The 21,204-nt window shown below is 43.2% G+C and overlaps 1 protein-coding gene across 2 annotated transcripts; it reads right to left on the reverse strand.

Annotated features, from left to right (window-relative positions):
- Positions 1-2,048: 2,048 nt before the first annotated feature.
- LOC136108713 (transmembrane 4 L6 family member 1-like) lies at positions 2,049-19,284 on the reverse strand. 2 transcript variants are annotated; one of them, XM_065850808.2, is made up of 6 exons: positions 19,169-19,284; positions 16,025-16,204; positions 12,452-12,517; positions 5,647-5,792; positions 4,694-4,880; positions 2,049-4,186 (listed from the first exon to the last, which is right to left on the reverse strand). In XM_065850808.2, exons 2-6 carry the CDS (start codon positions 16,193-16,195, stop codon positions 4,166-4,168), a joined length of 591 nt encoding a protein of 196 aa, XP_065706880.1. In that variant the 5' UTR covers positions 16,196-16,204; positions 19,169-19,284; the 3' UTR covers positions 2,049-4,165. The 2 variants fall into 2 exon arrangements, with proteins under 2 accessions (XP_065706880.1, XP_065706872.1); XM_065850800.2 differs by having other exon boundaries at positions 16,025-16,207.
- Positions 19,285-21,204: the final 1,920 nt, after the last annotated feature.

A 21,204-nucleotide genomic window follows, 5' to 3' on the forward strand; every position in this document is an offset into this window, starting at 1 on the left:
AAGTGAGGAGTATTGTGTGCCACAGAAGTTTTTTATCTATGGTGGAAATGATCTGCACCGTAGTGACCGCTTACAGCTACTCAGCTTTGAAGTGAACCAACTGGAAGAAATAAAGAGGGAAAAACAGGGTCTTCTGTGGCTTTGATACAACCCTTGCCCTGCCTTTCTGGGTTAAATGTGCTACCTTATTCATGATGAGTTTCAGGTGGCCCTCTGTGGCCCACAGGTTCAGGATGAAAGGGAGTGAGAGAGGTCCTGCAGGAAGGGCATTTCCAAAGGGTGGCTGTCCCCTGTCACTTGTCTGGAAAGGGACAAACCCAATGAGCTGGTGCTCTGAAGGAAACTAAATACTCTGAGAATCCAGAGAAGTAATTTTTAAAACAAATATTTGGGATGTTTTTGAAGTTTGCTTGCAAAGAAGTGGTTGCCTGTGAGGAGCTCTCCGGGCAGGAAGGAACGGGGCTGGGGATGAAGCTGTAGAGCAGAGGCTGTAGCACTGGGAGGTTTGTGGGGATCAGCCTCTCCATTGCTTTGCTTTGCTCTTCATGCCAAGAAAAAACAAGCTTTAGGGCCTGAGGCATCTGAGGAATTTGCATCAAGATGTTCTGACAGTTCCTCTTGAAATGAGATGGTCTGAACTAGTCTGTGGTTTCCAATCTAGTTATTTGAATCACGTCCTTCATCCTGGCAGCTGAAATGCTGGGCCATAGGTCTCTGAACATCCACAGTTTTTCGGATGGTGTCCTTTATTCCTATCCCAAGCCAATCCCAGGAACTCTTTTCTCTCTTCCAGCCAATGCAAGTTTGCATGTGGCTGACCTCCTGCGTGAGTTTCAAATGCAGAAGGGAGAGGAATAATTTGATTAGAAAGTAACATATTTTTACTCCTTGTGTGAGAGTCTGTGTAGTGAGACTTCGCAGTGAAAAATAAATATAAAAATTAAACAAATATTTTGTCGTTATGCGTGTGAGGTTTTTACCATCAGTTTTTTAAGACTGATAGATAGATAGGTAGATAGATAGATAGATAGATAGATAGATAGATAGATAGACAGAAGATGAATAGGGATAAAAGATAGATACAGAGGAATATTGTGGGTTCTGTAGTGTTACTAAATTCTTCGTGTGTACAATGCATAGAACATTTCTGAGATAAAACATCTCTTTTCCATTGTTAGATTTCACTCAAATAATTATTTCCATTTTGGAAAAACAAATCCAACTTAAAATCTATAGTAATCCCAACTCTGAAACATGATAGTTCATCTCTAGTCAAGCCAATTATATCCAAATCAAAATGATTATTATTAGTAGTATTATGTAGCCATTTTCTTTGGAAGCTCTAACCCATAGAAAAGCCTGGATTTGCAGGTCTCCCTCAGCACTCGGTGTGAGGAGCTGCCCCTGCTGCAATGTGCTGGTGGCTCCCAGACAGGGCTCTGATGACACTTCTGCAAGCTCAGGCTTTGACAGGTGTCAAAAGTGATTTAGGTGATCCGAAAAGTCAAAAGCTGAAACGATTTCACCTAATTTTAGCCACCTTTAGTTGTCTTAGCTAAAAAGAATTTTTAGCATCTTTGTGTTTCCAAGAGACAGGCATTTCCTTTGGTCTCCCACACCGTTGTGTTGTCGGCTCCCGCCGAGATACTTAGATACTTGGGTCTCTAGAGATCTCCAAGTGGCTCTCAGGTATGACGTGGGACATGTGGGAGACCCTTGCCACCTAGAGTGTCACCTGGAGGCTTAGCAGGATTCTTTGCTGCATTTCAAATGCCACCAGATGCTCCTGTCTAGGATGGACAACTGGATCTTGCCCAGAGAGGCAATTCCTCCTGCTTGCTTTGGACATGTCTTTCAGTGTGGGCTGGGGGAAGGCTGCCTCTCCATGGCTGCATGGCTTGATACCTGCCCTGGAAAAGACTTCTTTACAGTAATTGAAGTTAGACAAGATGAATTTGACTCTACTTTCTGTGTTATTCTGTATCTTTTCCTACCAGAGCTAGTCTGAAGTCACAAGTTCTTTAGGTCACACAAATCAAGGCAGAAAATAACTTCAGAATAACAATATTTAATATTTACATGTATCAGTGAAGCCAATGACTGCACAGTTGACAGGACAGAGGGTGTCCCCGTTAGCACACAGATGTGACACTAAGCATCCCCAGGGCAGGACAGCTTGGAACACACAGATGACACAGTTCAGGACATTTGCTTTCCCGTGCTGGAGGTGGTGTCTACTGTTGGGTTCCTCTCCTTCTCCCAGGGCTGGCACAGCCCAAACTGGCTTTAACATAGTGATGAGAGTCAGGGTGACAAAACAGAAGGTTGAGGGCATGGCTGATATTTAGGGACCATGAAGAGCTCACGGAGCCCCTCTGCTGATGAAGGAGTCTCTCTGTCTAATTGTGTGCTGAACATTCTTGCTTCAAGCTGCCTCTTTGACTTTTTTTTTAATCAATTGGCTTTACTTAAATGATTGTTTTACATGGTAGTACTGTCCAGGCTCCATTGCTGACAATGAATGTGAGCTTTTTAAACCACCTGTCAGGTTTGGATGCACCTAGTCATGATTGCAAACTTCAATAAGACTTATGGTGTCTTTTTTTTGTTTCATTTTGGTTTTTGTTGTTGGTGGTAGGTTGGTTGGTGTTTTATTTGTTTTGTTTTGTTTTGTTTTAAGTTTAATGTGTCAAATTTCCTTCTTCTAGAGGTGAAGCTATGTTCCAATGAAGTGAACACGTGCTTCTCATCTTAGTGCAACTCTCACTTTTTCCCTCATTTTGTGTAAAGAGGACATTTATACAAAGTATTTTATGCACTGCATCAGAGGGCAGCACAAACAGCCCTGTGTGTCTGCAATAACTGTGCTCTAATAACTTGCTCCCATGCTTCAGTGCAGAAATATAAACAACCTTTGACTGAGAAAACATAAATATGTCTCTTTGAAAGACAGACTTCAAGTGTTTTAAATATATTCAGAATATCGTATCTGCATACATGTGTTCAGGGTAGATAAAGATTATTTTACAGTTTGGCTGACCCACAAAAGTCAGTGGTATGTCCAAGAATATGCCTTTGAGGAAGTCACTGAAATGATGGGGTTTCTGGAATTTGACAGTCATGGACTTTAGCATCAAGGTCTTGATCTTGAGTGATGATGGGGAATGACGCAGTTCCTGGTCAGGATTACTGTTGCTGTAACACTAAAGCTGATGAAATTTGTTGTCTTTCAGATGATATCTCTTATTTTTTACTAAGCTGCATGTAATTACTACCTTTATTGATTTAATGTTTATCTTTACCAGTTAATTGCTTTGTCCATGTGATTTATTCTAGAACAGCCCTACAGAAATTAGTAAAACTCCTATGCAATCTCATGAAGGGCAAAATTGGTGCTGAGTTTTTCCTCCTTTTTGTTAAAATGGACTCTGCTATATTCTTGCCCCAAACTCTACCATTTGTATTGACCGAAATGCCCTTCCAGGGCTAGCATGTCTCTGAGATACTTCTGAGAAACTGATTTAGAAATGCACTGGACTTTATCAAACATGATAGCAAGCTACCAAATGAGTGCAGGGGGATTTGGCTCCGGGGTTGCTGAGGGAAGCTGAAAACCATGTGCTTCACTTGCCTCTGTGGTGTCACAAATGCTACTTGATATATTCTCTGTGCATCCTCATTTAAATCTGGAAGTGCCCAGTGGGAAGTTAGCAAGAATGGACAGATGAGCTCAAGGCAGGATTTGGAGGGGATGGGAGATTATTTACATCAAGCCAGAGCACCTGCTTCATGCAGCTGCTAAATGTATACATTAACAGTGGTTCAGTTTCCCGTATACACAAGAGGGCAAATGGTGAGCTTTTATCTGGGGACCCTCGTGTTTTATGCACAAGTATGGCAGTCAGGACCAGACAGATTAGTGGTTTTGCCAGTACCAGAGATTTAGCAGGAATATTTAGAGAGATGAAAATCTGGAGTCTGAGATCTAAATCCTCTAGCCCTTTTCCACTCTGACTTCTTTATAAAAAAATTCATTTTGCCCCATGAAACTCCTAAACATTTTGGGTTTTCTTTGTCATCCCACCATAAATACAGCATAGTGCACTATCCTTGTGGTATGTGAACTGGTAGCTCAGGGCTTGTGTTGGCATCCCCTGTAGGTCATTCACATTCCGGAAATATTTGTCTGAAAGGCAATGAATGAAAGATGATTAATATTCCAGAGGGATATCTGACTTACTGCAAGCATCTTGTACAATGAAAACAAACAATAAAAAGGAAGCAGTGGTGAGAAATGAAAGCTGAAAGAGTCTTTCTTTCGTTTTGTAAAATGACTTTTTTCCTACTGTTGACCAATCAAAAATACCTCTACCTTTCTCTCACTTGCAGATGCTGGTGTGTCATTACATTTTATCAAAAAGGCTTCTTGAATAGGAACACAATCATGCAACCGCGTGTGACAACACATCACACTGCTCCACTGTTTTGAAATATCTGAGGATGGAGTTACCCCTGACTACAAAGTGACAGAGAGAGAGAGACAGTGTGTAAATGCCTCTGCACTGCCTCAGCTCCCCAGAGGAGCTCATTCAGGGGCTGTGCAGATCTCTCTGATCACGTATGATTACCAGAGTCTAAAAACTAAAAGTGATAAGAATGTAAAGCACTCTGATATCTTTCACTGCATACCAACCTTTCTTTTCCTCATACATGTGCCACATATGAAGCCAGTAAGTCCATTGATGATTTGAATAAAACAAAGAATAGCTTCAATCACACCAATGGCCAGGAGAATAGAGAAAAGGACGATATTCCAAAGGATGATGTTTTCAGGTTCTTTGCAAATGCTCCATGTTGTCTGGTTGAACAAATAATTCTCTCTGTGATAGAGAAAAATAATTGGCAACTTATTTGAAAATAGAGATTTGATAATGCTTTCTGTGTTACATTTTCTGAACTTATTTGCACCATGTAAAGTGAGTCTCAGATTCTACTGTAATTGGTAAAAGTTGGTGATTCTCTTCAGGATTCTCTTTCCAGAGGTGGAATTAATGACTAGAGATGAGAGCCACATCCGTACCTTATTGCATGCACAAGAATCTCTCTTTTAATTTATGGCAGTGCTAGTAACTAAAAGGAAAGGTCCTTAATGGTTTCAAAATGTGTCTCCACATTCTCCGTTCCTGCTGTGGTTTTTCAGTCCAGTTCGTTCACTGTCTCTAGCTGTGGCTCGAAGAGCGTGGTTGCAAGATTAACTTTAAAGATCCAGAGAAGATTATTGCTTTGCCTTTCAGGAATAGCTAGAGTGGACTCAATGAATGATGATTTAACAGGTTAATGTGGCACAGTTATCAAACACTTCCTGTTGACTCTGGTGGGAGTCACAGCTCTGCAGCCTTTAGAATATGCGGTGCAACTTGCACAAGGGGTTGCTGACAAGAACAACAGAAGAAACTCAGGCAGTTTTTACCAATGATGATACTTGGTCAAAGAGATGACCAGCTGGAACATGTTACTCAGAGGAATGTGAATTTAGGTGTGGACTGGGTGGACCATAGGTTCACTTTGGAAAAATTCAAATCTGCTATGAAAACATGAGGGAGGAGAACGAAAGCAAATATGTAGAAGCTTGTAAGTCATACTCACTCCAGAGTGTCATTCCTGAAAGGGTAGAGGTATTCCCCATCACCCGTGTCACACAGAGGACCCCCAATCAGCCCCAGAGAGGAGATGACTGTGCAGTACGCTCCTCCTGCAAATCCCAGCACAGCCAGGACCACCGACAGCAGCATCTGAAAGGCGGAAGACCTTCATCATCATGTGCATGGAGGCACTGAGTAGCGTGGAAAGATTACACCAAATGGGAAGGAAATAGTCTTTACCTGTTTCCTACTACATGCTGAAACTCATATTAATAGTATGATATTTGTGGAATAAAAAATAGTTTACTTTTTTCTGACTACTGCAGCTATCCTAGATGTTAAATGATTTCAAACTGTTTTTGTTTTACTCTTAAAAGCAGGTAAGCCCAGAGCTTTAATTATGCAGTTTTATACTTGACCCATCATCTATAAATAATCCAGTGCATCTTCTTTCAAAAAGCTAATATGAAACCAGTACTGGCTTGATGTGGTCCACGTTATGTGCCTTGGCATTCCCAACTCTTTGCCAAGTGCACTATTCTCAGCCCTTGTACCAGCAGAAACCAGCAAGCAACTATTGAACCAGGTATGAAAGCAACAGAATATGCATTAGTTGTTTTTGCTGATTGATGAGGAATACAAAAGAGCCTTTCTTATTTCTCTTTTCCTTCATTTTGCAACAACATGACATGTGGTTACCACTGCTTGTGTTGAGAAATCTGATGGTGTTGCATGTGGCAATGAACCAGCAGTGACCTCAATTTATATGTAATACACCTGTATGATTTACATCGGCCACTCCCACAGAAACGTCACCTTTACTCTGTTTCGGGGTAGTTTTCTATTGATGAATATGATGTACATGGTTGCTGTTTGTATATGGAAATAAGAATCTCAGGTGGCTGCAATTGGTGATGTATCTAGGACAAGCTTCCAAGAGTCACTGCTTGAGGTTGTTCACAACTCTACCAGGAAGGAGAAGAGTGAATAAACTATGTGGAGCAGACAGGCAGAGCCAGGGGAAGGCCTGGACCAGGGCCAAGGCAGCAAGACTACTTGGGAGTCGGGGCAGAGGCTCGGCTGAGGAAGCTCTTGGGAAACATCCCCATCCATGACTTGGGTTTGAAGCCAAACACCTCAGGCGTTGAGTTTCCCTGTTGCCAGCAAATACCAGTGAAATCTAATAGCCCACAAGGAAGGTAGAAACCTTCTCCTGATGCCAGTTGCTCCACAGAGCTCTGTACTACAGAGACAAATAGAAACATGCACCATCCACCTTGCAGATTTGTGACATAGTCTTGAAAACTATTCACTATCTAAACATGTTCAAGCTGATGAATGCAGTTTCCAGTTTGCCAGCTGATGATATTACTGCTTTCTGTACAACCTCACAGGCTGCCAGTGTGTGAATGGAATTATTTTATGTGTCCTTTTTCCTCTAGAGCAGTCCTTAAGTTAGAAGTTGCTGGGATTTCCCATGGGATTTATTTCATCATCACTGATCAATAACCGTTCTTGTTTTGTTTCACAAAGCTGGATACTTTTTTTCTTTATCTGCGTTTTGGCTGAGTTGCTTCTTAGCAGAGCTTCATTGTCAGCAAAATGTAGGTGATTTAGCACATTGTCCTGAACCAAAGCAGTGCTGCTTTGTAGCTGATGCACTATCTCTCATAATAAGATCACCAGCCAAGCCTTGGCACAAAGGTGAGTGACTGATGCTCTGAAACTCCCGCCTACGCAGAGCCACGTCTCCCAAACTGTTTTCTCATTTACTTCAACTGTGCATTCTGCATCATGGTTGAAGGATCTTAATTATGCATTAGTTTTAGCACAATATAACAGTATGCAGAATCCCAAAGACAATTATGATAGAAAAAGTCAAATCATCTTTTGCTACTTCTATGTTTTATGACAGTGGTGAGTACTAGCAGCACTCATCACTTCTATCTTTGATGGCTATTCTTTGACACATGATTTCTCATTTGAAATCTGCTGGCTGTATGGCTAGCTTCAGCTCACGTGTTTCATTTACTGTGCACATGGTTATAGAGACAAAGACTACTTGTTGCTGCAGGTGTTAGACTGGCTCTCCTGGGCATTTTCTAGACAGACAGTGGCATCTTTTCTCTTGCAAAGGTTTTGCTGACCATTTTTGCAGATTTTATTTTATTTTTTTTCCCCTGCTTTATCCATCACACAGTTGTCTGTCTCTGCTGAGCTGATGAAGACTTTCATCTTTCATTCTTCGAGCATTTGCATCGGGTGCTTTGGTGAAGTTACCAAGTTCCTCTTGTCCCAGCTTGTGCTGCTCTTTATTGCCCTGGTTCTTGTTTCATGCACATCTCTTTCTTCTCTGTTTCTTTCTCTGGAGGTGTTATTTTTTTTGTTTTGTTTTGCTTTGTTGTTGTTTTTGTGGATTAATGTTCTGTTTGATTATCCAGATATCTTTGCTTATCTAGGTTTGTTTGTCTGGAAAGCTGCTATGACTATTCTTAAGGAAGCCTTAGAGAAAAATAGAGGAGTATGTTTGCTGATGCAATGACAGAAGCTGTATTTGGGGGCCCTTTTTTCCTTATTGCACCAGTGCAGTGGATGTTTTCAGATGTGTACACACTAAGCTGCAGGTCATGAAAGCTTTCTAAGTTTGTTGCTTTCCAAATCATTACTCCACAATGCAAAGACAAGAAGCAATCTAGGTAGGTTTGCAGGCAACAATTTAAAATGGATTAATGGACAAAAACTTACTTAATGCATCATTTAATCACTATGAACTGGAGAAGTCAAAAAAGTGAATAAAACGAATGCAAAATATAATTGTTGTTATTACTATTGTTGATACTTCATCAGTGTAAAATACCTTGATGAAGTCTGAAACTATTAAACCAGGGATTGCACAAAATATAATAGGATAGTGTCCCTACCCTGAGGAAAATGGTTATGTTCTGATTGAATTCTGATCAATATTAGTTCTTTAACCTTTTATTTCTCCTAGGAAAAGCAATGATCCATATTCAGTGTAGATTATCAATGTATACCTGCGGTCCCCAAAGCAGAAAGGTGGCCAAACTAGCCTTTGGATTATGAAGATTCCCGAGTAGCTCCAGTGTGGGCTCTTTCCCTGACAGTAGGCAGAAGGCAGTGGACAAGTCACCAAGAGCTGGGGACACCATATCAGGTCCACCCAGACCCACCTCACAAGGAGCTCTGGCACCTTGGGCTGTTGCTGCCATCATGCGTGTTTGACCAGTCCAAGGGCTCTTTTGCTCTTCAGCACCTGGTGATTCACACCATACCCCACCTTGGGTAGACAGCCCAGGTCAGGGTGTCTGAGCAACCCTGTGTGGGTGTCTGTGTATTTCCTTCTGCTATCCCTGAAGTAAAGTTTCCTGGAGGTTTCTTCTCCTGAAGAAGCATATTACTGGCCTTCAGATCTCCCTGCAATAGTCACTTATTTTTGCATGCTTGGAAATCACTCTTCCCCAGGAACTGTGCAGGGGAAATAATTTTAATGCCATTCAAAGCCACTTACTCTTTGCTCATGTCCCCATCTCATCTCTGCTTTGAGCCACATTCTGTTTAAACCATAGGCTGACTTGTAGAGCTTCACCCCTTTCCACCTTAAAGAGGTGGGTAAATCATACAGTCCCAGAAGACAACATTTTCAAATATATACTGTCCTCACTAAGCCTATTCTCTAGTTTGCTTCAAGTAGCTTCATCAACTGGCCATCAGCTAACTTTATATGGATACCATAGCACATAGTCAAACTTCTTTCTCAACAATATTGTATTCCTCTCTAATAGCAAGTAGAGGAGGAACAGCTCGTAGGTAACTGGTCAGCGCTGAGAAGATGCGGACAGGATTCCTGGCATCCCTGTGCTGCTGCTGGGAATGGCTCAGACAGCAAGAGGGTGATGGAGGTGAGCAGAGGAGTGTGGGGAATCTGCAAATGCGGGCTGTTGGACAACACTGAACCCAGACAGAGAAGGACAGAGAAGGGACATCTGAGCCATTGCGTAAACTGAGCCCAGTTCAGCTGGATTTCCTCTCGTGACTGACCATTCAGCAGGTGGGAGCACCCACAGTATTGATGTTTTTCACTGCTGTTTTCTACATCATTCAAAATCAGGAGAAGCAAATGGCTCAGGCAGTGGGTTCAGGGTGCCCAGGCTCACATCCCACCTCTGCAACTGGCCCACTTGGCCATTGCTAGCAAATCCTCCCTGCTGTGCATGTGACATCTGGCAAAATCAATGTAATGTTGTGTCCCTTGGGAGGTAATTGCTGACATCCTAATGAAGAATGTCATTTTGGTATTATGAATAATGAATTAAGTAAAACATCTTGAAGAGGTTAAGATCTTCTTATGGACTGAACTAAATATTAATTCAGGACTACAAAAAAGACATGCTTTATTGTATAGTATATCTTGTTCCAGGATGCTTATGGGAAGGATGAGGATTGAAAAAACATTTCTAGGTCAGTTTATTCTTGCTAATAACGGTAGCTACATAGAAATCTGTGCCCAGTGTTTGAGGACTAATGGAAATGCCTGTGTAAAGCCATTTGGGCTGGAAGGGACCTTAAAGATCGGCTAGTTCCAATCTGCCTGCCATGGGCAGGAACACCTTCCACTAGACCTGATTGCTCAAAGCTCCATCCAACCTGGCCTTGAACACTTCCAGGGATGGGGCACCCACAGCTCCTCTGGGCAGCCTGTTCCAGTGCCTCACCACCCTTGTGGTGAAGAATTTCTTCCTTACATCTAATCTAAATATACCTCTTTCAGTTTAAAGCTGTTACCTCTTGTCCTATCACTACATGACTTGGTAAAAAGTCTCTCTCTAGCTTTCTTGTAGGTCCCCTTTAAGTACTGAAAGGCTGCAATAAGGATATAGCATGCTACTTTATAATATTCTTATTTATCACAGGAAAAAGACTCTCTGGCCTTTCTCTGGATGACAGAGAGTCCAAATTGCATTTGCACCTCTTACGGGCATAGCCCTTGGACAAACGCATGCTATGGGTCAAAGCCTTCCATGGAGAACAGCCCCTGGGAAGCAGAGCTGGCTCCTCAGTGCCAGACACAGCAGCTCAGGCTTTCAGCATAGGCCTGCAAAGTAGGGGATCTCTCTACCCCTACAGAAGTAAGGAGGAAACAGGACCAGATGAAAGCAGGAGGAACAAGCAACCATCTCAATCTTTAGCATCATTTCGAACAGGAGGAAGTCGGAGGCATTATTTACTTTATGTGGGTTGAAGTAAACTAGCTTTGTCCCCACTCTGTCTTCAGCATGGCTTCACCAAGGGCAAGTCCTGGCTGACAGACCTAGTGGCCTTCTACGATGGAGTAAATATATCAGTGGGCAAAGGAAGGGCTACGGGTCTTATCTATCTGGACTTCTGTAAGGCCTTTGATGTGGTCTCCTACAACATCCTTCTCTCTAGATTGGAAAGGTATGGATTTGATGGGTGGACTGTTCGGTGGATGAGGAATTGGCTGGATAGTCACACCCAGAGAGTGGTGGTCAATGACACAATATCTGGATGGACACTGGTAATAAGTGGTGTCCCTCAGGGGTCCATATTGGGACCAGTACTGTTTAATATCTTAATCAATGACATAGACGGTGGGATTGAGTGCAGCCTCAGCAAATTTGCAGATGACACCCAGTTGAGTGGTACAGTTTACATGCCTGAGGGACAGGATGCCATCCAGAGGGACCTGGACAAGCTTGAGAAGTGGACCCATGAGGTTCAACAAGGCCAAGCACAAGGTCTTGCACCTTGGTCAGGGTCAGGGCAACCCCTGGTATCAATACAAGCTGGGGGATGAAGGGGTTGAGAGCAGCCCTGCGGCGAAGGACTTGGGGGTCCTGGTGGATGAAAGATTGGACATGAGCTGGCAATGTGCACTTGCATCCTGGAAGGCAAATTGTGTCTTGGGCTGTATCAGAAGGAGCGTGGCCAGCAGATGGAGGGAGGTGATTCTGCCCCTCTGCTCCGCTCTGGTGAGACCCCACCTGGAGTCCTGTGTCCAGCTCTGGAGCCCTCAGTGCAGGAAAGACATGGACCTGTTGGAGAGGGGCCAGAGGAGCCACAGAAATGATCAGAGGCTGGAACAGCTCTGCTGGGAGGACAGGCTGGGAGAGCTGGGGTTGTTCAGCCTGGAGAAGAGAAGGCTCTGTGGAGACTTTATTATGGCCTTTCCAGTACTTAAAAGGGGCCTATAAGAAAGATGGGGACAGAATTTTTAGCAGGGCCTATTACAATAGGATAAGTGGTAATGATTTTAAACTGAAAGAGGGGAAATTCAGGCCACATATGAAGAAGAAATTTTTTACCATCAAGGTAGTGAAACACTGACCCAGGTTGCCCAGAAAGGTGGCAAATGCTCCATCCCAGGAGACATCCCAGGCCAGGCTGGACGGGGCTCTGCGCAACCTGATCTAGGTGAAGATGTCCCTGCTCATGGCAGAGAATTGGACTAGATGAGATTTGAATGTCCTTTCCAGCCCAAACTGTTCTATGATTTTATGATGTAGCTAAGTGCTTCAGCACTTTTCCTGGGTGAGTATGATTTCGCTCATATCAGTGCCTGCAATATCATAACATTCTTGTTGGCTAACTGAGTTCTCAGCCCTAGCCCAGGGACGCTGTAGATCAAGATCTTCTTCTGCATTTCCCTGACATGGCTGTTGATGGTGGTGTGATGGTTTGTCACTGTGTGTTTCCAGCTGCTGAGCAGCCATTTAAGAGCTATTGCACAAACCCTGTAGTGCCATTTCAACACATAAATATCCACTTACCCCACATCTGTTAGCGCAACATCCTGCTCCACCTGCTCCCAGCATCATGAATGCCGGCAAAAGAACCTGTGAGAAAAGCACAAGCTGAATTTGTGTGCAGTACTTCTGCTGGGATGGTTTTTAAAGTTTAGAAGCTGGGGCATCATGTTCCTCAAATACAAACCACTACCTGCTTCTTCTCTGTGAGTTACACCTGCTGAGATGTTGGTGTTTGCTGAAGAGTAACTCAGGAAAAGTGTGGGATTACAGCTAGAGCTGGCTGGCAAGTTTCTGGTACAGTAATTCTGGCTGCTGAAGCTATACTGCTTCTTTCCAGCAGGGCTTTGTCGTCTTTTTCCAGGAACAAAAATGTCGGTTTGGGCAAAATGGTATTTCTACTCAGAAAAGATGCGTTACTGGAGTAAGAATTGTGTCAGTTTTAATCTTCTAGGCATCCTGCTCTGGATTATAATTGGGAAATCAGTCTTAAACTTCCTGAAACACACTTGATTTTGGTTCCTTGTTCTAAGCTTCTTGGAAACCTACAAAATGGACCTCACTCAACAAGGAATTCCCAGTTCAGTTCAGCTTTTTCAGAGTAATTATCAGGTGGAGCTGGACTGATACAATGGAGTCAGCAACCATCTGTGTCTCAGGATATAATGCCGCCTTACAGAGGCACTCGGGAGATAGGAAAAGCTGCATTTAGGTTGGTGGCTAGAGGGCAAGAAGGCTTCTGTGGGTGCAGCTGTGTAGCCAGAGCACTCCTGCTGCCTGGCCTCTGCCCACCACTGCTTGTGTAGGCATCTCACAGAGCAACGCAAGGAAAGACGTATTTGATAAAGTTGGAAATGGTCCCTGTAAAGTTAATGAAAGAAGAAGACACACACCCACCCCAAACAAACAATCAAAATGGTAAAAGCCATAAAAATGGTTTGACTATGTTTTGGAGAGAAGCCCCACATAGGACAGAAAGAGTAGAATGTCCATGGTGAATGAAGCCCAGTGAATTTATGTGTGTAGTGTGAATATTCCTGTTAAACTGTGAAGGACAGTGTTATGAAACCTGATTAGGTTTGCAGGCTGCTAAATATTTTCCAATGGATTAGCTCTTCATTGCCTTTAATGCACACCCCAGGGGCAGCCTCCAGCACTTGCAGTGGGTGCTGCACCACAGCTATGGAGACCTGCAGGGGTAGAGCAGTAATGTTAAAGAGATGTTCCTCTTCCTGGAAATAAGTCACCCCTTAAATAATCACAGGTGGTCCCTACGGTAGCCTCAGTCCCAATGTGTCATGGTCTGGCACTCAGGAGAGCTAATAGCTCTGTGCTTCAAACCAATGCACCCTTTCCTCCAGGGCTGTCTTTCCTCTTTGGAGGTTTCCCATCTAAGCTGTGAGCACTTTTGTGTCCTTTTTTAGCCTAGTTCAGGATGAAGAGTTTGCTTGGCAGCTTTCTTCTTTTTTTTTTTTTTTGCAGTGCCTGATTATAAACACCTGCCTTTTGATATGGGAATAAAAGCTTGCTAGATTTGACTGTTGCCAGTAAAATGAGGTCTGCGAGTGAGCCGTGGCTCCGTCAGGTGTTTCCCAGGGTTGCACAAAGGCTTTCCATCAGGAAAGACATTATTATGACACATGGAGACAGCCTTCCTCTCTTTACTCCCTAAGCTTTGAAATAAGGAAGCAGAGAGGTTTCGATGTCATATAAAATGCCATGGGAGAAGCAGGGGAGGAGGAAAAGGTGGGGCTGGCTGCTCAGCACTGGTGATGTATCTATCAGTCCCTGCATGAAGCTCCCAGGCGGAGACAGGTTCTCCAGCTCACAGAGCCAGGCAAGGCTGTTATGAAGTTGCCCTCATAGTCCTGGCTCTGGAGGCCATGTCCTGCTTACAGGGGGATTCACCAAGATCAGACAACCCGTTGGCACAACTTTCTCCTCAGCCCTGGGTTCCCTTCCAGGCAACCTGGATGCACAGGGTTACGCTGTGCAGCCCCGTCTGTCCTCACTGTGGAGTCAGGTTACAGCCCAGGCTCCAGCCACAGGGCACTCTTGCCTCTTGCTTAGCTCCCTAGGAGGCCCAGAAGCCAGTCTTTATTTTCCCATGCTTCCAGCACCTGGAAAATACAGCTGATGATAATGCTGGTTTTCCCCTTCTCTGCACCTGTGGGCATTTGTCATGCTGTTTTCTGGAAAACACGAGCACTCAATAGCATTGTTTGTGGATCAATTACTCCTACTGCTGTATTTTGAAGGTCAATGCAAATTTTTGCTCCCTGCTCACTTACTGTTCTCATTTTTGATGTATGTGGTGATGGCCGCAGGCAAGCCTCTGAGGAAGCCTTAAAAGAAGGCACACTTTCAATGAGCCTGTGATGCTCTCATGCCTAACATCTGCCTTTCCTTTCATTGAATGCCAATGACTCCTGGGCTTGCAATGATACAAATTTTCCACAGGTCTCTCATACAGTTCCACTTTTTTCTTGAGGCTTCCTTCCACAAACGCATGCTTACGTCCAAGCTCAGCATGAGTAATAGGCCCAAGTGGTAGCTGGAAGAAGAAGCAGGCAAGCTGCCGGTGAAGAACAATTTACTGTATGATCTTATACTATATTTCTGTTTTGGGAAATATGAATCTGAACCACAACCATTGTAGCTTTTCCATAGATTTAAGTGGTAGCTGCATCATAGCCTGACTCTGAATTAGGTTTTCTTTTTTTAAGTTAATTATTCTTAAACATTCATTTTCTGATGCGCAGGTAGCCAACTCTGTGCCAGTTTACCATGTGGCAAGGCTGCGTAACAGCCAGTACTTATCATAGGCATGTTGGCTTTTAACTGCACTTGCATGGATAATTGGAAGAGGAGTAAATATATCAGTGGGCTGCTTTCTAATGAACTGGGAAGATCAGTATTCCCAAACAAGTTCCCTTCTAGTTATGTATATTCACATAAAATAATTTTTCCTGAATGGTGGAGTGGAGAAGTGGTCGTACAACTTAGACACAGTCTCATGCAGACCAGGCCAAATCCAAGAGGAGGTAGGTGGGTGTGTGGGAACACAGGGGTCATTTGGGATTTAAGCTATTGCAGGTCCACATCCACTGAGTGTTGGCTGGGTCTCTAATGACCACCTACTGAAAAGTGTTGCAGTTTCTCCCTTAATGGTGTTTGTGAAATATGTGAGAATAAAACCAGTCAGAGGAGTAACAAGGGAGTGCAGCCAGTAGTGAAAACTTACCACCTCCAGCTGAGCTTAGGACCTCAGCTTCACTTTGACTCATGGAGATGTGAACACTCATGTCATCCTTCTCCACAGTGAAAAGTCAGTCCTATTGCTTCCTCATCACTTGGAGTCCTGACTTTTATTTCAGGAATACCTTGTATTCCTGGGATCAGGGACTTTTTCAATCTTGAATGTACTTTCTTAGTCCTGAACCCCAGCTTCCCAGTTAAGCTGCTCACATGTTTATGCAAAAGACATTTCTATGACTTTTTGTTGTCGCTGTTAACAGAGGTTTTCTTAGCTCTGAGTTTAAAACAAAACAAATCAAAACCAACCCATAAGAAACGGCAGGAACATTTCTCTCTTACCAGTATCCCAGCTCCCAGGATGCCATGGAAAAACCAGACCAGATCAGTTATCTCGCTGACCTGCAGAACTCGTCCATTAGGGAAGTACAGGAGGATGTTGGAGACTATGGCACATGCTGCCAGTGGGAAGAGAGTGATCCCAATGCACTTCGAACACTTCCCTGTGCACATGGTAGCTCTCTGCTGAGGAAAGACACAGGGAGGTTTGGGTTACTGCTGCGCAGGGAGCACAGGATTTTAACAGTTGTCTTATTTAATGACAGAATCAGTTTTGAAGCAAGAAATGTTCCAATTAAGACTTTCACAGATAATCCTATTCTACAGAGCCTGTTCCCTTCAGAGACTTTATTTAAAATTGAATTATTGAAAACTGGATTGTTTACCTAAACTTATTTAAAATTGCCAGGACTAATCATATGTTGGTATTAAATGAATGGAGAGTTTAATTTTAGTTGTTGATGGACAGTTCCATTGGGAACATAAGTAACACAACCAGAGCCACACAAACTGATACCTGGCTGTTGAACTTCATGGTGGGGCTGAGGCCTGGGATGGAAAGGGAGGCGGATGCACTGGGTTGTCTGGGACCACTGCATTGCAAAGCTGATTTGAGATGTCCTACAGGTCTAGAAGAGCAGAGGACTGCCAGGAATGCCACAGAAACACTCAACCATGCCTTGGTGCTGGGGCAGAGTGGGGAGCCACACCAGGGCCCCTACCAGCTGCATTTTCTCTATTTCAGTTAAAAACACACTGTCAGAAAGAACTGGAGAATATTTTGTTACTGTTTTCTGTGGTGTACTTATTCTGCAAATAAGGGTAGATAAGACTGTGGGTTATGGGGCTGTTTGGCCCCAGTAACTGAAAAACTGGAAGCATGTCTAACTCTATGGCTACTTGCTAAGGGCAGGCCACAAAGCCATATTCAGAGATCTGCCATAGTGTGTAAAACAGCAGGTTAGTATTTCACAGTGGTCAGGTTCTTCTTTTAAAATCAAAGAATCAACAGGGATCTCTGTAGGTCTCCAGTCCGACCTCCTGCTAAAAGCAGGACTACCACCAACACCAGGTCGCTGTGTCAGCCATGGCTTTGCACAGCTGTGCCTTGAAAACCCATAAGGATAAAGCTACCAGCATCTCTGTGGGTGACCTCTTGGAGGGCTGCCTCAACCCCATGGTGAAAAGATCTTTCCTCATGTTCAACCTGAATCTCCCAAGCTGTAAACGTGGCTGTTGCACCTCATTATATCCTCTCCGGTCACTTCATCACCTCTGTCACTTCCTTACAAATTTGACGTAGGCTGTTGTTAGATTTACATTCACCAAAGTGAGCAACCCCAGCTCATAATGCCCCCATGTTGTGATGATGAAAAGACTGATCAATATCAAAGTGGATCCACAGATATTTCTCCACATCAGGCTGGAAATTTCAGACTATTTTAACTAAGATGTTTGAACGTTCACACTGCCATTAACTTTGTGGCATGAACTGGTCACAACTTCTTCATGATGTTTTATCATAGCTTCACTCCAGCTCAAGCCTTTCAAATGCATGAAAATATAAAATGTCAATCTGTGGGTTTCTGTCCTCAGAGAAAGCTGGCAGTTCGTGACAAAGATGGGTTTGCTCTACCATGAGCAAGATATAAAATGTAAGAGAAGGAAAATAATCTGCATACACACAATTTCAGTATATACACCAGTGTTACACATGCACACACGCACACATGCATGCGTGCAATTGTTACATGCAAACAGTTCTTGTAATAGTCAAGGCAGTAAACAGTGAAATGTCCATCAATTTAGTCACGTGTGTTGGCTAATCTTGAAAGTTTTGTGACAGAAGTTGGTGATGAGAAGGTATTAAGCGGGATAGGAGTACAGAAATCAACCAAAGCTGGGTTCCCAAGCAAAAAAGCCCAAATGAAAGACAGTATGAATATATTTGAGAAAGCCAGAGACAGGCTGAAACTGGCTTCATTGACAGAATGAAGACATCAAAGAGATGAGGTAAAGCACAGAGACCAATGTCCTCAGACCTCTGTAACTGAGAGTGAAAACAGAAAGACTTTATGGGATGCTGTATATTGCTGTGAAGTAGCTGAGGTTGCCAGAGACAACTTCTGAGTTTGCATTTCTATAGCAAAATATTTGCATTTCTATAGCAAAATATTTGCATTCTCTGCTGCTGCAAGTTTAATTAGAGCACTGTGCTTATATGCTTTATCTTCTGAGCACTTTACAATCGTGTTGTGCTTTTTAATCCAGCCTTAAAACAAATTAACTGCCATTAAACTATTAGAGAAGGAAACATTTTTAACAAAGATGTTTCTTGGTTTACGGCCATTGCCTATTGTTTATATAATGCTCAAAATTAGGCAGGAAATTTTGCAAGCTTCTGAAAAAAAGCTACAGCTCAAAGAGAGAAAAATCTAAGCAGACCAACAATTAAAGATGAAGCAGGAAGAGAGTGGAGGGAAGGGTAAAGAATGTTGGATATTTCACCCGTCTTTCTCTCAAATGCTTGATGCATTTGCTGTTTGTATTTTTTTTTTTACATTGACTTTTGCCTATCTGCTTTCACATCTCATTCTAACTTCTGCTTTTCCATTCATCTGTCCAAACTCACCTACCTCTCCTCCCAGAAAGAAGCAAACAAGCACAGGCACAGCCTGGCCTCCTATAAAAGCCAGGTCTTGTAGGTGAGTTATAAGTGCTCTTCTGCATCTTTTGCACAGAACCAGAGGGCCCAATTCTTGCCCAGTGCAAAGGAACATGATACTGCTTTGACTGGAAGAACGGGGGTTTAGAGACCATTCTCTCTGACCTATCTCAATACCACTTCATACTGCAAGGAGAACTTACCTAAACATTAATCACCAGACCTTTCAAGAGCTTCTACCACCAACATCAATGATGCTTTGCTACCTGTGCACATCAGAGGATCTAACCATGTTATTATGGCTTAGGAAAACATGCTGGATTGCCAGAAGCACTCAAAATGCTTTATTTATTGAGCAAACAAAAGCACTTTCTGCAGCTTCGTTAAGCAAGGTAGCCAGAGCAAGTTTCTCATTTTTAAGTAGGGTTTTAGAAAATGTTGCTTATTAATGCTGAGGGAAGCAGGTAAATACCTTTGCTTACCTTCTACACAGGGCTAAGATGGCCTCCAGGCTCCAGAGTTTCCCACAGTTGGCTTTGGGTTCTCCAGCTCCTCTCCCCTGGAGCGTGGTGGTCCAACAGAGGCACAGCAATGTTTTCGGGCAATGGCCTCTGTTAAACAAATAGCTGTTTCTCTCCAGAGGATGAGGAAATACCCTGAGTTGTCCCCTGGTTGGCCAGTGTGAGGTTGGCCTGCTACCCAGTATTATTGATTATTTTAGGGCAGTGTTCCAGTGGTCAATGCCTTGTCCCCCCTGGGACACGCAGATCTGAGCAGCGGAGACCTTTTTACTGTTGCAACCATGTCAACCATGTGCAGTTTGTCAGAAGAGGAGAGGCAGGAATGGCAGGAGTGCAAGCACGTGAAGAGGAGAAATGGATGCATGGCAGAAAAATGTGATTGAAACACGAAGTGGTGGCACAGCAAACTACGGCCATCGGTGTGGAGTCATCTTCTGCACAAAATTTGGCACTGGCTTTGCTGTGAAGTGTGCTGCTGGGAGAGCTGGGTGAGAAGAGTGAGATGGGAAGGGAAGAGAATTCTTAATAAGGCAGGGGAAAAATGCGGGAGAAGAGCAGAAAGGCTGGAGAAAGGGTAGATGTGTGACCAAGTGAAGAAACAAGGAAAGAAAAGCACAGTTCCAAGGATGAGAGAGTGGGAATATGGAAGAGAAACTGAAGACTCACTTTGACAAAGAAGAAGAGAAAGGTAAAAAGAGATACTAAGGATGGTCCAAGAAATTAAAAGCACAGCAAAGGGTATGAAGAAATGTTAAAATTCAACAGGGAGAAGACTCATACTGAGGAAAGAGGGGTGTAGCAATTTTCTTTTGCAGAAAATATAGTAATAACTGTTAAAATATGTCCAAACACTAAACCATATCAATGTATATGTTACTCAGTAGGTTAGGTTTGGCCTCAATCAAGTTAGGAATATGCTCAGTTCTCTCTTCAGCTGAAAACATGTCCCCTCTGGCAGGCACCCACCATTGCCTTGTTCTCAGCATCCAGGTGAGTGACTTGATCACAAAAACATCAATGAAAGGGGCATGGGAATGAAAGCAAAGTTGCAAAGTATTCAGCTCTCTGCCTTGCTGTCTCTCATCTTCATTCTCATTGTTGGAGAAAATTTCTTACAATGAAAAATTGGTTGTACAGGGTGGAATTCATCTCACACAACTTTAGATGTCCATGATGTAGATGTTACCCTAGACTACCTTTATTCCTAGTGAGAGAAACAGATGCTTTTAAGGAAAAAAACACCGTATCTATCTTAGGAACTACTGGGGGTTACAATAAATCATTAATGGTGAAAGAATACCAACAGTTTTTCAGGCCTAAATGTTGACATCTGTGGTCATGAATCCCATCCACGAAGACCACCAGCATGGCAGAGTGGGTGCAAAAGCACAGGGGCAAAGCCTGGGACTTCAGTCCCCAGGTTGTATGGTTAATACCAATAGTGTCGGAGAATATAGGGAAGGTTGTCTTCATCAGTGACTCACAGCTAATGAAAATCTTAAGAAAGTCCATGGAATGATCTCAGGCAAATAAGCTTCATTACAGTACAAGTGGCAAAAAGGATGGAAACTGAGTAGAACCCACTGAACTCAATGCCCCAAACTTTGGCTGACGCCAGTGGCAACAGCATTTCCCATATTTTATGCGGTGGTGCTGAAAACCTAAGGAAAAGGAAGAAAATATGTCTCAGACAATCTTCAGACAGGGCAAAGGCACAAGATCTAATGGCATTTAAAGCATTTGAAGAATTAAACTTAGAACAACTTGAACAACACCAGCACTGACAGTTGGAGCACCTGGGGGGACCTGCCAGCTTATGTAGAGAGTTAAGAAGCAAATAAGGAAACTTCATGGAACTTAAGATGAACCCTCCACCTAAATCTCATATCCAGTTGCTTGTATTTTCTACAGACTCTTACTCTATAATATCTGCAAGTACCATCTTTCCCATCCTTACATAGCTAACACTCTCATTTGGGCCCAGCATCCTTGATTTT

The sequence above is a fragment of the Patagioenas fasciata genome, chromosome 1, assembly GCF_037038585.1.
Source record: "Patagioenas fasciata isolate bPatFas1 chromosome 1, bPatFas1.hap1, whole genome shotgun sequence".
Classification (NCBI taxonomy): Eukaryota; Metazoa; Chordata; class Aves; order Columbiformes; family Columbidae; genus Patagioenas; species Patagioenas fasciata.

Excerpts from the sequence above, each read along its gene's own strand:
- LOC136108713 (XM_065850808.2), bottom strand. The coding sequence starts at position 16,195 with ATGTGCACAGGGAAGTGTTCGAAGTGCATTGGGATCACTCTCTTCCCA. Across the intron at positions 12,518-16,024 it reads TCCTGGGAGCTGGGATACTG|GTTCTTTTGCCGGCATTCAT; the intron begins GTAAGAGAGAAA and ends CTTTTCTCACAG. Across the intron at positions 5,793-12,451 it reads GTTGCGCTAACAGATGTGGG|ATGCTGCTGTCGGTGGTCCT; the intron begins GTAAGTGGATAT and ends TCCGCCTTTCAG.